Source organism: Melopsittacus undulatus, chromosome Z, assembly GCF_012275295.1.
Source record: "Melopsittacus undulatus isolate bMelUnd1 chromosome Z, bMelUnd1.mat.Z, whole genome shotgun sequence".
In the NCBI taxonomy this organism is placed as follows: Eukaryota; Metazoa; Chordata; class Aves; order Psittaciformes; family Psittaculidae; genus Melopsittacus; species Melopsittacus undulatus.
Window position 1 is genome coordinate 101,251,583 of NC_047557.1, and position 14,917 is coordinate 101,266,499.

The 14,917-nt window shown below is 60.5% G+C and overlaps 2 protein-coding genes across 3 annotated transcripts in view; one reads left to right on the forward strand and one right to left on the reverse strand.

Annotated features, from left to right (window-relative positions):
• On the forward strand, positions 1–3,841 carry CTU2 (cytosolic thiouridylase subunit 2). Its single transcript, XM_034072625.1, has 15 exons — positions 1–100; positions 219–293; positions 1,094–1,172; positions 1,262–1,321; positions 1,400–1,460; positions 1,559–1,668; positions 1,762–2,048; positions 2,125–2,260; positions 2,389–2,520; positions 2,625–2,716; positions 2,801–2,892; positions 2,980–3,067; positions 3,139–3,205; positions 3,282–3,340; positions 3,431–3,841. The coding sequence occupies exons 1-15, from the start codon at positions 30–32 to the stop codon at positions 3,492–3,494; spliced, it is 1,473 nt and encodes a 490-aa protein (XP_033928516.1). The 5' UTR covers positions 1–29; the 3' UTR covers positions 3,495–3,841.
• PIEZO1 (piezo type mechanosensitive ion channel component 1 (Er blood group)) overlaps positions 3,759–14,917 on the reverse strand; it is a 26,172-nt gene continuing 15,013 nt past the window's right edge. For both annotated transcript variants that reach the window (XM_034072624.1, XM_034072623.1), the window contains exons 24-51: positions 13,828–13,981; positions 12,918–13,161; positions 12,706–12,802; positions 12,440–12,608; positions 12,273–12,362; positions 12,082–12,170; positions 11,829–11,900; positions 11,024–11,130; positions 10,273–10,414; positions 9,894–9,965; positions 9,640–9,812; positions 9,451–9,566; positions 9,227–9,373; positions 8,895–9,153; positions 8,628–8,816; positions 8,167–8,452; positions 7,939–8,035; positions 7,706–7,853; positions 7,411–7,625; positions 7,135–7,293; positions 6,656–6,803; positions 6,379–6,567; positions 6,201–6,293; positions 5,927–6,099; positions 5,726–5,848; positions 5,567–5,646; positions 4,629–4,827; positions 3,759–4,539 (exon numbers count right to left, since the gene is read on the reverse strand). In XM_034072624.1, the coding sequence (XP_033928515.1) occupies positions 4,290–4,539; positions 4,629–4,827; positions 5,567–5,646; positions 5,726–5,848; positions 5,927–6,099; positions 6,201–6,293; positions 6,379–6,567; positions 6,656–6,803; positions 7,135–7,293; positions 7,411–7,625; positions 7,706–7,853; positions 7,939–8,035; positions 8,167–8,452; positions 8,628–8,816; positions 8,895–9,153; positions 9,227–9,373; positions 9,451–9,566; positions 9,640–9,812; positions 9,894–9,965; positions 10,273–10,414; positions 11,024–11,130; positions 11,829–11,900; positions 12,082–12,170; positions 12,273–12,362; positions 12,440–12,608; positions 12,706–12,802; positions 12,918–13,161; positions 13,828–13,981 (4,280 nt within the window). In that variant the 3' untranslated portion in view covers positions 3,759–4,289. The remainder of the gene's footprint in view (positions 4,540–4,628; positions 4,828–5,566; positions 5,647–5,725; positions 5,849–5,926; positions 6,100–6,200; positions 6,294–6,378; positions 6,568–6,655; positions 6,804–7,134; positions 7,294–7,410; positions 7,626–7,705; positions 7,854–7,938; positions 8,036–8,166; positions 8,453–8,627; positions 8,817–8,894; positions 9,154–9,226; positions 9,374–9,450; positions 9,567–9,639; positions 9,813–9,893; positions 9,966–10,272; positions 10,415–11,023; positions 11,131–11,828; positions 11,901–12,081; positions 12,171–12,272; positions 12,363–12,439; positions 12,609–12,705; positions 12,803–12,917; positions 13,162–13,827; positions 13,982–14,917) is intronic.

Sequence of the window (14,917 nt, forward strand, 5' to 3'; positions counted from 1 at the left end):
ACGGGACCGGGCCGCAGGCGGACGGGACCATGTGCGCGGCGCCGGGGGGGGACAGCGGGAGCGGACCGGACATGGGGCCGGAGCGGGGCGAGGAACAGAGGTGAGAACGGGACCCGGTGCCCCCCCCGTACCCTCCCCGTTAACCCCTTCCTACCCCCGGTAACGGCACCGGGACCCCCGGACCCCCGGTGCTGCCGTTACCGGACGTGTCCCCGCAGCCACCCCCGGACGTGCATGAAGTGCAAGAAGGGTCCTGCTGCCCTCATCATCCGCGTTGGGGACCCCTTCTGCCGGTGAGGGGGATATGGGGTCTGTGGGGCGTTAATGGTGGGGGATATGGGCTCTGTGGGGTGTTAATGGGGATATGGGGTCTGTGAGGCGTTAATGGGGGGGGATATGGGGTCTGTGGGGAGTTAATGGGGACATGGGGTCTGTGGGGGGTTAATGGGGGGGACATGGGGTCTGTGGGGGGTTAATGGGGGGGATATGGGGTCTGTGGGGCGTTAATGGGGGGGATATGGGGTGTGTGGGGTGTTAATGGGGGGGATGTGGGGTCTGTGGGACGTTAATGGGGGGGATATGGGGTCTGTGGGATGTTAATGGGGGGGGATATGGGGTCTGTGGAGCGTTAATGGTGGGGATATGGGGTCTGTGGGGTGTTAATGGTGGGGGATATGGAGTCTGTGGGGTGTTAATGGTGGGGGATATGGGGTCTGTGGGGTGTTAATGGTGCGGGATATGGGGTCTGTGGGGTGTTAATGGTGGAGGATATGGGGTCTGTGGGGCGTTAATGGTGGGGGATATGGGGTCTGTGGGGTGTTAATGGTGGGGGATATGGGGTCTGTGGGATGTTAGGGGTTGGGGACCTCAGTTTTGGGGCATAGAGGCTTGGCGATGTCAGGGCTTGTGCACATGGGGTGTGTGGGATGTCGTGGCTTGGGGACATTGCATCTCCAGGACACAAATGGTTTGGGACTTTGGGTCTCTGGGATTTGGGGCTTGGGGATGTCTGGTCTATGGGATATCAGTGAATGGGGACATGGGGGCCTGGGGGCTGTGGACCACACCATGTCTTAGGGCTGTGTTCCTACAGCAACTGCTTCCGTGAGTACTTTGTGCACAAGTTCCGTGCCATGCTGGGCAAGAACCGCATCATCTTCCCGGGAGAGAAGGTACCAATGGGGCTGCACGTGTGGGGCTGCACATGTGGGGCTGAGCTGGGTGATGGCAGCACCAGTGACCATCCCTCGTGTCCCCATAGGTGCTGCTGGCGGTGTCGGGGGGCCCGGCCTCCAGTGCTATGCTCCGGCAGGTCCAGGAGGTGGGAATGGGGGTGATGAGGGGGTCTGGGGAGGGGGGCACAGCTCAAACCCCCACCTTACCCATATGCTTCTGGCAGGGGCTCAGCCGGGAGACAGCCAAGAGGCTCCGCTTCATCCCCAGTGTCATCTATGTTGATGGTAGGGGTCAGCCCCACTCCCAGTATAGGGCTGGGGGCTCTGGACCCCTAGGGATGGGATGGGGGCCCCTTTCTCTCCTCACTGGTGTTGCCTTGCAGAGGGAGCAGTGCGTGGACAGAGCCCAGCACAGCGGGAGCAGAGCCTGGCCTGCATGGAGACCCTGCTGCAGGCAACCGGCTTCCCCTACTACCTGGTGCACTTGGAGCAGGTACACGGGTGGTGAGGGACACACACGCTGGAGTAAAGGGGTATGCTTGGCTATCCCCATACCACCCTCCCAGGGTCCATCTCTGCCCCATAGGCACTGGAGCTGCCTGCATCCATCCTGCGCCCGGGGCCAACGACACCCAGTGAGCCCAATGTGTCCTATAAGGAGGCTGTGGAGGGCTTCATCCAGCAGCAGCGGCAGAAGGGGTATGGGGACCAGGACAGTGGCACCTCGCTGCCTGGCCCTGGCAATGGGGAGTCACCGGAGGGTCCCCCATCTGCCCCCCGCCTGCCTGCTGCTGCCCTCACCCAGGAGCTGCTGAAGCTCTTTGGGGCTGTGCAGACACTGACAGCAAAGGAGGAGCTGCTGCAGATGCTGCGGTGAGTGGTTTATCCTGCTCGGTGCCAGCACCGGGTATGGTGCAGTGGCTCTGAGCTGGTGTCACACTGTCCCCAGGATCCACCTCATCCTGCACACAGCCCGGACCAAAGGCTACACCAAGGTGATGACCGGTGAGACCTGTACCCGTGTGGCCATCAAGCTCCTCACCAACCTGGCGCTTGGTCGTGGTGCTTTCCTTGCCGTCGACACGGTGAGCAGCTTGCTGGTACCCTGTCCCCTATCTGGGGATGTCCATTCCCACCCAGAGTGGTGATGCCATGGACCTGGGTGCTGTGGTTTGGTGCTGGCATGGTCCCCCATGAAGCTATGCACCCACAGGGCTTCAAGGACGACCGCCACGGTGATGTGATGGTGGTGCGTCCCCTGCGGGAGTACATGGCCAAGGAGATCGCCTTCTACAACCACTACTTCAATGTCCCCACCGTCATTGCACCGCCGCTCCCCACCAAGGTAGGGGTGTCCCTTGGTCTGCATGGGGTGGACCCCAAGCTCCATGTCCCCATGGTGAGGTTGGGACCCCCTCTCCTATCCCTGCCCTCTGTTTGGCCTCGCAGCGCCGGGATAAGCCCAGCTTCCGCCATATAGTAGAGAACTTCCTTTTGGGGCTGCAGAAGGATTTCCCCTCCACCATCAGCACTGTCTACCGGTAGGGCAACCCCTCTGTGGGGGCACCATGGGGTGGTGTGGGGGGCGATGGGGTGCACCCCTCACCCCTCTGTGTTGTCTGCAGGACGGGTGAGAAGATGAGTGCAGATCATGCCAAGCCAAGCTGTGAGTCCCAGCGCTGCCTGCTCTGCCTGTGTGCCCTGGACCTCGATGGGGGTGAGTGGGGAGGGCTTTGGGGGGGGATCAGGAGGTTGGGGGCACTGTGAACCCCCAGATCACAGCCCTGCCCTCTGGCTCTTGCAGAGGAGGAGCTGGCCCTGGAGCCCACGCTGATCATAGATGAACCAGAGCTGGAGAGCAATGGGTGCTGCCAGCACCCCCCGGCAGCAGGGTGAGCATGCAGGCAAGGGAGGGATGCTCTGTTGGCACCAGGGCCACCACTGAGGGTCCCTGTTCCTGCAGGGCTGAGCGCAAATCTGCCTACATCCCACTGCTGTGCTATGGCTGCCGACTCACCTTCAAGGAGCTGGTAAGGCTTTTGGTGTGCAGTGGGGTGTTTTCCTTGGGAACAGGGGTCCCCCATACCCACAGCTCTTCTCTTACAGGGTCCTATCACAACATTGCCACCCTATGTGCGTGCTGAGGCCGAGCGCAGGATCCACAGGTAATGGGGATGGGAAGGATCCCTTCCCTGCTATCTCAGCACTCGCCTGATGCCACATCCATCTATCCACCCACCCTCTATTCCCTGCAGTATGGAGATGCAGCAGCAGATCCAGCAGGCTCCACCAGAGGACAAGGAGCTTGGCAAGAGCTGAAGGGGCTGGGGACAGTGGGGGATACAGACCCTCATCCCCCTGGGGCACCAGTGGGGCAGGGTGCCAACCCCTCAGAGGTGCCCTGCAGGATGGTGGGGAGCCCCTGGGCACTGCTGGCACCCAAGTAATTGCTTTTATACCTTATTTTGGTTACACTTGAGGGGCAGGGAGAGCCCCCAGCCCCATTGGGGGTAGGTAAGGGTGCTGGAACCCCCGAAGCAATAGGTCTCTGTACCCCCCCACCCCAGCTGAGCATCACTCCAGCAGGCCTCAGCTTTGTTTTATTAGATATTTGTATAAATAAACCATTTGAATTAATAATACAAAAAATAAACCAACAAAACCAACATCACGGTAAGTGTCTATAGAGTCCAGCTGGGGCTGCCAGCCCCCCCCCCTCCTAGCTAGGGGAGAGCCACAACCGAGGGCCCCCCATCCTGGGGCTGGGGGGCTATTGCTTTTGAGTTTAACCTGGTTCTGGATGGGGTTGGGGAGAGCAGGGGGGAGGCACAGGTTGGCTCCTGCCTCCCCCCTGCCCTGCAGCCAGGGGTACCCATTGGGTTGGGGGGTCCGGCTCCTGTCCCCCTCCCTGGGAAGGCACAGAGTGGGTTCCGCAGGTCAGACGGTGCTTCAAAGCAACATAAGAAAAACATCCCCCCTAAAAGCGAGCACCGAAAGCTCCACGTCCCACTGTGTGCCCTGCAGGATACAGCCCCAGTGTATAGGGCTGGTTAAGGCATTGGTGGTGATGTCCTCGGGAAGGGAAAGGGGTGCAGGACTGGAGCCCCTTCCCCTTTACTCCTTCTCCCGTGTCCACTTGATCATGGTCTCGGGAGAGCGGTAGAGGAAGATGAGCTTGGCATAGAGCTCCTCCTCCAGCTCCAGCTCTCCCGTCTCCCGCACCAGGAAGATGTCCTGGCACAGCTTCAGGATGCGGTCCACACATGGCAGCTCCTCAAACATGATGGAGTGTGAGATCTCACTGAAGAAACCCCGCACGAACTTCCCGATCACCAGCACAATGGACACGTACAGCCCCATGATCCTGCAAGATACAGGGATGCACACACCCTGTAACCCCATTACCCTTGGGTGCAGCCTCTCGGTGCCCCCCATGCGTCCCCATCCACGTACCCATAACCAGCCAAGAAGCCCAGGCTGGGGGGGCTGACTTTGTCGTTGAAGATGACCATGGGGAGGATGTTGCCAGTGCCGGTGGGGGCATCCTTCAGCCTCACCACCCACCACTCCACGAAGCTGCTTCCCCCTTGGCCGGCGCCTGCAAGCTCCCGTTTCAGCTGCACCTCCACGTCCAGGTAGCTGTCCTCCCCATCTGCAGGAGCATGGACAGTCATGGAATGGTTTGGGTTGGAAGGGACCTTAAAGCTCCTCCAGCTCCAACCCCTGCCATGGGCAGGGACCCCTTCCACTGGAGCAGCTGCTCCAAGCCCCTGTGTCCAACCTGGCCTTGAGCACTGCCAGGGATGGGGCAGCCACAGCTTCTCTGGGCACCCTGTGCCAGCGCCTCAGCACCCTCACAGGGAGGAATTCCTTCCTTATATCCAACCCTGTTTCAGTTTGAACCCATCACCCCTTGTCCTATCAGTGCAGTCCTTGACGAAGAGACCCTCTCCAGCATCTCTATAGCCCCCTTCAGACACTGGAAGCTGCTCTGAGGTCTCCATGCAGCCTTCTCTTCTCCAGGCTGAACAGCCCCAGCTTTCTCAGCCTGTGTCCATACAGGAGGTGCTCCAGTCCCTGAGCATCCTCGTGGCCACCTCTGGCCTTGCTCCATCAGCTCCATGTCCTCATGCTGAGGACACCAGAACTGCCCACAGTGCACCAAGCAGGGTCTCACAGAGCAGAGGGGCAGGATCACCTCCATGACTGCTGCTGACAGCCCATCACCAGGGTGTTCTGGGCTCAACACACTGCATCAGCTCATGTTGTTTCCCATCAACCAACACCCCAAGTCCCCCTCAGGCTGCTGTGAATCACTTCACCCCCAGCCTGCATCTCTGTGCCCACAGCACTGAGTACCTAAGGGGAGAACACCCCACAGCAGGACCCACCTGGCAGCAGCTGCTTCACAGGGTTGGCTTCAGGGCCATTGGGCGCCCGGATGTATCTAGGGAAGAGCCTGGGGACTTCCCTACAACAGAGAGGGATGAGTGAGGGGGGCATTGCCCCACTGACAATGGGGCATCATCCTCACCCCACAGGATACTCACACTGGGGTAGTGCGGGTGCCTTGCAGCAGCTGTGCGAGCTGCTCACGCTGGGGTGCCCCAGGCTGCAGGTCAATGCTGTGCTTGTCAAAGGTGTGCTCCACTGTGCCCCCCTTGCCCAGGTCCCTGCGGGCAGCACAGGCTCAGTGTGAGTGCTATGGGGCACAGGCAGTGCTGTGTGCCCCACACCGTGCCCTATAGTACCTCTGGAAGGTCCATGTCAGGCGGAGGGTGATGTCGGAGGAGCCGTTCTGCAGCTCCCTGCGCATCTGCTCCCTGCTTGGGGGGCTGATGCTCCAGAGGGAGCCTGAGCTGCCCTCGATGCGCGCGGTCACGATGTCCTCATAGCCATACAGTGTGATGAACTGCATGGCAACCTGGTACCGGGGGGGAACATGGCTCAGCACCCACCCAAGGACAGCACAACCCCAGCAGGATGGGGCTGGAGGGATGGATGCTGCAATGGGAAAGGATTTACCGGCTGCCTCTCGAACTTATGGGTGAGGGCTTCATAGTCCTGTGGTGTGAAGGGCTGGATGGATTGCTGCTGGGCACTCATAGTGAACAGTGGCTGCAGGGGACAAGGTGCCATCAGCTGGGCAGGGGGGTCCAGCATCCAGGCTGGGTACCACAACACCCATCCCCTGCATCCTCACCTCGTACCCCCCCAGCTTGAGGGTGACGGTGACATCGATGGGGTGGTTCACAACACCCACCACGGAGCGGATCAGTGACATGAAGAGCAGTGGGAACCAGATGATGGCCACAAGGAAGAGGATGATGAGGCCTCCCATGCCATACTTGACGATCTTCTTCTTCTTCTGCCCCTTGGGCTGGGGGTATTTCTGCAGGGGGAGGACAGCACACAGTGCCAAGGGGACCCCAAGCAAAAAGGGGCTACTGGGGGGCCCTTCCCAGCACTGTGGGACGCACCTTCTCTGTCTCACGGCTGCACTTAATGATGAAGATGTTGGCATAGATGTCCTCCACACACATCCAGTTGGAGAGGGACAGTGTGGTGTCTGTCCAGACCCAGTCCATGACAGCCCGCAGCTCCACCAGGAAGGGCACGAGGCGAAATCTGAGGGGGAACACACTCACAGAATCCTGTATAATCCTATAGAAATCCTATAGAAACCCTATAGAAACCTGGGTAGGGACATTCATAGAATCACAGAATCTTCTTGCCCAAAAGTGGTTAAGGCTCCATCCCTGGCAGTGCTCAACCAGACTGGATGGAGCTTGGAGCCAGCTGCTCTAGTGTGAGGTGTCCCTGCCCATAGCAGGGGTTGGACCTGGATGATCTTAAGCTCCTTCCCAACCCAAACCATTCCATGATTCTATGGCACAGGTAAAGGGGGCTGGTGCAACACCCTCTGCATGCCTGGGGATCCACGTGGCCCCATGCGTACCCCTGGAAGAGGAAGAGGTTGAGGTGGTTGTATTTCTTGGTGAGGAAGTTGCCCAGGATGCGCGTTGGGTACCCACAGCGGATCTGGTAGGCTGACAGTGAGAAGTAGATGCACTTCACAAAGTACCACAGCTGCGCCACGGTGTTGAGGCTGAACAACCTGTGGATGGAGGTGTCACCCCTGCGGTCACCCCCACAGCCACGCTGGGCTTGGGGACACAACAGTGTCACCCCAAGGACCAGCCCATGCCCTGGCATCCCCAGGGATGCTCAGTACCTTTCCGTGACAGCCGGTAGGATGAAGAACATCCATAGGTGGATGCTGAAGACCAGGATGACCTGGAAGATCAGCTTGCCCAGCACAGTCTTACGGAGGTAGAGCGCACGGTCGATGACCATGGTGGTGAACTGGATGAGCAGCATGACCAGGAATGCCTCTGGCACTTGGTTATCCGACAGCGAGGAGGTGATGTCGGTGGCTGCCGAGTGTTTCTGGGGATGCAGGACAGGTCAGGATACAGCCCAGGCTGACCCCGCAGTGGGAGCCAGCCCTATGGGTACCCCCTGCTCACCCCAAAGGCCCAGAAGCCGAAGATGATGATGATGAAGTCAACCACATCAGCCAGGAACATGAATGCATAGACATCAGTGGCCGCACGGTGCTCAGTGTGCAGGATGTCCCAGAAGAACCTGCGCACCGGCTGGTACATGTTCTGTGCCCTGGAGGGATGGGGGGTAAAGGGGATGGGTGACCAGGGGCTGCACCCCACATCCTGCACCCCATCCAGCACCACAGGGCACTCACATGGTGAGGAAAAAGAGCTTAACCCGGAGCCCGAACGTCTTCAGCTTCCTCTGTGCATGGCTCTGTTTTACCTCTTCCTCTTCTTCCTTCGCAGCCTCTGCAAGTGATGCACAGCATGGATAACACCCAGGGTCCTGCAGGGCCGCATCCTGCCCAGCAGCAGCACCCTCTGCCCCAGGGACACCAACCTTGCCCTTCAATGGGGTGCAAAGGGGAACTGGTGCTCACCTTCCTCTACAGCCACCTTTGGCTGCTTCTTCCTCTGCCACCTCCTCCTCCTGAAGCGGAGCTGGGCAGCCTTGGTCTCCTCATCCTGACCCACAGCATCACCCTCCGGCTCCAGCTCCTGCTCCACGGCTGCACCCGGTGCCCCTGGCTCTGCTGTCCCTTCCTCATTCACCACCAGCAGTGCAGATGCTGCTTCCTCCTTCTTCTCCTCCTCTCCCTCATCCTCCACCCGTTCTGCCTTCTTCTTGGGGACGAGGGGCTCCTCATGGTCCCACAGCCCATAGGACTGCAGAGGATGTGGTCAGGGGGATGCATTCCTGATGCCCCCATCTCACAGCATCAGCTCCCATTGCACCCCAGGGTCCCAACCCCAGCATCCACTGGGTGCTCTTGAGAGTCCCCATCACCCCTCCATCTCCCAAGGATGCCCACCCAAGGTAATGCCATGCCCTGGGGCTCACCAGCAGCAGGGAGCGATGGAAGAAGAGTGCCAGGAGCTGCATGAGGTCATATTTGATGTAGCGGTCGGATTTCTCCAAGCCCATGATACGGGGTGGGAAGAAGGGTCTGCCCTCATTGCGCAGCATAATGGCATAGCAGTTCCAAGGGAAGAACCCGAACTGGAAGAGGTATTTCACCACCACCATCACCTGCAGGGACACTGGGGTCAATGGGTGACAAGCAGGAGCCGGGTGGCACCATCCCCTTACCAGCCACCTCCTGCCCACCTCGGTGAAGATGATGGCTGTAATCCAGAAGCGCTTGGTGGGCCGGGGGATGGAGAGCATGGCCCAGAGGAAGACGAGGATGGGGAGGAAGAGGGTGATGATGGAGGCGGTCACTATGTTGTTGAGGATGATGATGAAGTAGCAGAGCAGCTCGGAGTGTGTGGCCACGCAGCGGTACACAGCCAACAACAGCTTCAGGAACCGGTTGTGGGACTCATAGAACCGCTCTGACTCCTCCAGCTCGGTGAAGTACAGCTGCCTGCATGGTGTAAGGGGGTGAACCAACCATGCTGACCCCACATCCCCATCTCACCATCCCCATGTCCCTATACCTGCTCCCAAGGAGCTCACTGGCCGTCCGGCTGCGGTTCTGTGGTAGTGCCAGCAGCTCCCGAGACCCATCCATGTTATCCTGGGATCCCAAGGTTATCACTTGCTCCTCCTGACTGGTCACCGAGGTGTGAGCGGCTCCTTGGTGCCTGCACAGGGACACCAATGAGCCTCCAACCCCCTGGCCCCATTGCAGCATCACCCCAAGGGGTATCCATGCACCTGCCTGAATGGGATGTTGCTTTGGGAGTCCATGCTCCACCGCTGGCTCAGCTCCTCATAGGGCTCCTCCAACGGAGGCAGGTACAGCTCATCCAGGACCCCACGGTGCATGTGCTCTCCCTGCAATGGGGTCAGTGTCACTATGGGGCTGCTACCCCCCTTGTCCCCATATCCCTCCCATCCCCATACTCACCGTGGCCAGGCGGCGAGTGAGGACATATCTCTCGAGGCGCAGGACACTGGACATGTTGGCATGCTCACGGGTACAGGCATCCAGCCACTGTGTCAGCCCATCCACCATGGCACGGAACAGCAGCCACAGGAACCGCAGTGTGTTCAGCACCCGTTGCACCACGTTACTGTGACCTGACAAGGACAAGAGAGGATCAGAGACACCCTCAGAGCACCGCAGCATCCCCCTCTGCTGGGCTATGGCCACACACTCACCTGTGCCTTCCTCCTCCTCCTCTTCTTCCTGGCTTTCGGCCTCTTCGGGTACCCCCAACTCTGCACTCTCCCCTATAAGGGTCAGACCCCCCCCCACAAAGGGGTAGCATCAGCCCAGTGGAGGATGGACATCAGCCCTAGCCCCCTTTGGGGTTCTCTTGTTCATCACCCCATCCAGCTTAACAACCACTGCAGGCACCGAAAGGGAACTGCACAGCCCCATGGTAGCCACCAGAGAGTCCACAGCAGGAAACCTCACTGAGCCAATGCCCCATTATGGGATGCCAACCACTGCCAGGGCAAACAGTGAGCACAGGGCACAACTGTGCCCCCTCCTGACATCCCCCCACAGCCCTATTTTGGGGTGAGCCAGACCCACCTGCAGCCACACTGGCACCGGGTGCCTCCGGCTGTTGCTGCTGCTGCTGCTGCTGCTGTTGCTGCTGCTGCTGCTGCTGCTCCTGTTGCTGATGCTGCTGCAGTGCTGTCCTGGTGTTGGTCACCCAGGCCTGGTACACGAGCTGGCCAGGGCAGAGGGGCTGTCAGCACCCCACGGGCACAACCAGCACCATATGGGCACAGCCAGCACCCCATGGGCACAACCAGCACCCCATAGGCACAGCCAGCACCCCATGGGCACTGCTGGCAACCCATGGGCACAGCCAGCACCCCACGGGCACAACCAGCACCCCATGGGCACAGCCGGCACCCCACGGGCACAGCCAGCACCCCATGGGCACAGTCAGCACCCCATAGGCACAGCTGGCACCCCATGGGCACTGCTGGCACCCCACGGGCACAACCAGCACCCCATGGGCACAGCCAGCACCCCATAGGCACAGCCAGCACCCCATGGGCACAGCCAGCACCCCATGGGCACAGCCAGCGCCCCATAAGCACAGCCAGCACCCCATGGGCACAGCCAGCACCCCATGGGCACTGCTGGCACCCCACGGGCACAACCAGCACCCCATGGGCACAACCAGCACCCCATAGGCACAGCCAGCACCCCATAGGCACTGCTGGCACCCCACGGGCACAACCAGCACCCCATGGGCACAACCAGCACCCCACAGGCACAGCCAGCACCCCATGGGCACAGCCGGCCCCATCCCATCAGCCATACCCACCTCAAAGGCACTGTGCCTGCTCGGCCTCGTCTCCTCTGGCACTGCCGCTGCCTCCTCCTCCTCCTCACTGTCCGACTCGAAGAGGAAGTATTCCCCAGAATGCAGCACTGCCAGGGTGGCAATGGGTGTCACAGCATGGCTGGCACCCCATGGGTGTCACAGCACGGCTGGCACCCCATGGGTGTCACACCATGGCTGGTACCCCATGGGTGTCACACCATGGCTGGTACCCCATGGGTGTCACAGCATGGCTGGCACCTCATGGGTGTCACAGCACGGCTGGTACCCCATGGGTGTCACAGCATGGCTGGCACCTCATGGGTGTCACAGCACGGCTGGCACCCCATGGGTGTCACACCATACCTGGCACCCCATGGGGTGTCACGGCACAGCCACTGCCATGGCATGGTATAGCTGGTGCTGCGGTGGCACAGCACAGATGATGGCCAGGATGGCTCTGTTGCATCTCCCCAGGTTCAATGCCTGGCACAGCACTGAGGACACCCGTGGGGAGCCCCACTGGGGACACCAGAGTCAATGACTCATCCCCCCCACCTGCAAAGAGGGGTCCCTCCAGCACCAGCGTTCAGAGGTGACTGATGCTGATAACCCCAACCCCATCCTGTTGCCCCCATTCCAACACCTGGTCAGTGCTGGGAACCAGACCAGTCCTGGTTGGAGCCCTGCAGCCGAGCACGGGGCTGGGGTATGTGTGTGCTGTCACCATGCTGGAAGCACCATTGGGTGTTAGGGGTGCCCAGTGCAGGGACCCTGTGCCCTGCTATGTGCCCCTGTGACCCTATACCTGCAGTGTGGTCTAACCACGGCCGCCACCACCGCTGCCTCTGCTGGGAAGGCTCCACTGGGCTGGCAGACCCTATGGGAGGGCAGATAAGGGGGCTGAGAATGGCTGCACTCAGTGCATCCAACCCATGCTGAGAATGGCTGCACTCAGTGCAATGACCCATGGGGTCCATGGACCCACAGCAATGGGTTGTGGTCACCCCACTGTGCTCATGGAGGGGTTGTGGGGACAGGGAGGACTCCGTGGCTCTCACCTGGCCTGGCCTCATCCTGCCCCTCGGTGACGTTGCGTGGTACCCTCTCCTGGTGGTACTTCTCCTGCTTGGCTCGGATCCGCTCCATCCTGCCAGCACAGGCGGCTGTGGATACACCCCCCCCCAACCCACCCCGGGGGTACCCCCATCCTCACCCCATAGTGTCTGCAGGACCCCCAAACCCCACTCACTGCCTCTTCAGCTGGGCCAGGGACTTCTTCTCTGCCAGCCGATGGGACTGCATGCTCTTCAGGGTGCTGGCCTTGAACAGTGCGATGCCCCTGCGAGATGGGCACAGTTTGAGGGTGATGGGGGGACCCCCATGCCCTGGCACCCCCATATGGGACCCCAGCCCCACCTGGAAGCCTGCAGGGCAGAGGCCTGGAGGTCCAGCATGACATGCAGGAAGTAATAGCTGAGGAAGACTCGTCGCTGGAGCAGGAGGAAGAAGAAGCAGATGCTGTCCCACATGATGCCTGCCTCCTCCACGGGCAGCGAGCAGTCGTGGTCCTTGCCTATCTCGTTGGCTGCAGGCAGAGGGGCAGGCAGGTCAGGCAGCAGCTCAAACCTGCACCCCCAAACCCCACCAGGGCAGGCAGGGCACCCCACAGGCCACCAACTCACGGTCATAGTAGCCCTTAACAGTGCAGACCAGGCTGAAGAGCTGGATTGCCCAACAGAAGTTGTCCTGCATCTGGTGCACGAAGACACAGGACAGGAGCTATAGGGACAGAAGGCAGAGTGTGAGGTTGGCAAAGAGACAGCCCTGCCACCCATCCCATCCACAGGGAGGTGGCACCAGAGCCATTGCATGGGCAGGGACCAGCAGTGCTCACCGAGAGCATGTTCTTGGAGATGATGACAGTGATGTTGTAGAAGATGAGGCAGTCCCAGAGCACCAGGCGAGCCCGGGCTGGTTTACGCTGCATACCAGTGCCAAAGAGGAGGAGGTAGAAGCAGGCCAGCAGGTAGCCGAGGCCGAAGATGCTGATGCGGGTGGCCCCGGTGATGAAGACCACCACCAGGACTAACCAGAACAGGTAGCGGAAGACCACCACCTTTGCCATGTCCAGGTAGGACCTGTGGGATGGGGCACTCAGAGCAGGGTCCCTGTCCCTAACAGCACCCATGCTCAGCACCACTTGGGTTTGGGGTGCAGTGAAGTGCTACCAGTCAAACCAGTACAGTCCCAGTCCCCACATGAGCCCTATCCCTTTTCCAAATCTATGGTCCATGGGAGTCCTTCACCATCATAGGGGTGCCCTGATCCACTGTTATCTCCTTCCAACACAGCCTTCAGATGCTGCTGTCCCAGCCTGGGGGGTACCACCCTAGTGGCAGGGGTCCTGTCACAGCCATTGTGGCGGGTCCTGTCCTAGCATCATTAGGACAGCTTCTCTGGCCAAAACCAGCCCCATGTAGGGGACCCAAGCCCCCAGGGGGTCCCATCCCATTGGCAAGTCCCATCCCATTGGCAGGTCCCATCCCATTGGCAGGTCCCATCCCATTGGTAAGTCCCATCCCATTGGCAGGTCCCATCCCATTGGCAGGTCCCATCCCATTGGCAAGTCCCATCCCATTGGCAGGTCCCATCCCATTGGCAGGTCCCATCCCATTGGCAAGTCCCATCCCATTGGCAGGTCCCATCCCATTGGCAGGTCCCATCCCATTGGCAAGTCCCATCCCATTGGCAGGTCCCATCCCATTGGTAAGTCCCATCCGCACATCCCAGTCCCCGGCACCCACCGGCAGTGGATGAAGTTGGGTGTGGGGTTGTGGGTGTCCCGCTCCAGGTCCAGCCGGTCGGTGTTCTCACCCGCCGCCTGTAGCCACTCCTCTGTGCGCTCAGCCTCGAACACTCGCCACTGCTGCGCCACGCACATCAGCAGCATGAAGTCATCTGTGGGCACAGGAGATAGGGCAGGGGGTGCGGGGATGGAGCAGGGATGGAGTAGGGATGGAGTAGGGGCACAGGGCACCCCATGGGTGCAGGGATGGAGTAGGGATGGAGTAGGGATGAAGTAAGGATGGAGTAGGGGCACAGGGCACCCCATGGGCAGAATGGTGCAGGGATGGAGTAGGGATGGAGTAGGGGACAGGGACCCCACGGGCAGGATGGAGTAGGGATGGAGTAGGGATGAAGTAGGTGACAGGGACCCCATGGGCAGGAGGGTGCCAGGGATGGAGTATGGATGGAGTAGGGATGGAGTAGGGGGACAAGGCACCCCATAGGCAGGAGGGTGCAGGGATGGAGTAGGGATAGAGTAGGGGGACAAGGCACACCATGGGCAGGAGGGTGCCAGGGATGGAGTAGGGGACAGGGACCCCATGGGCAGGATGGAGTAGGGATGAAGTAGGTGACAGGGACCCCATGGGCAGGAGGGTGCCAGGGATGGAGTATGGATGGAGTAGGGATGGAGTAGGGGAACAAGGCACCCCATAGGTAGGAAGGTGCCAGGGATGGAGTAGGGGCACAGGGCACCCCATGGGCAGGATGGAGTAGGGATGGAGTAGGGATGGAGTAGGGGCACAGGGACCCCATGGGCAGGGGGGTGCAGGGATGGAGTAGGGATGGAGTAGGGGCACAGGGACCCCATGGGCAGGAGGGTGCCAGGGATGGAGTAGGGATGGAGTAGGGGACAGGGACCCCATGGGCAGGATGGAGTAGGGATGGAGTAGGGGGACAGGGCACCCCATGGGCAGGATGGTGCAGGGATGAAGTAGGGATGGAGTAGGGATGGAGTAGGGATGGAGTAGGGGCACAGGGCACCCCATGGGCAGGATGGTGCAGGGATGGAGTAGGGATGGAGTACAGATGGAGTAGGGGCACAGGGAC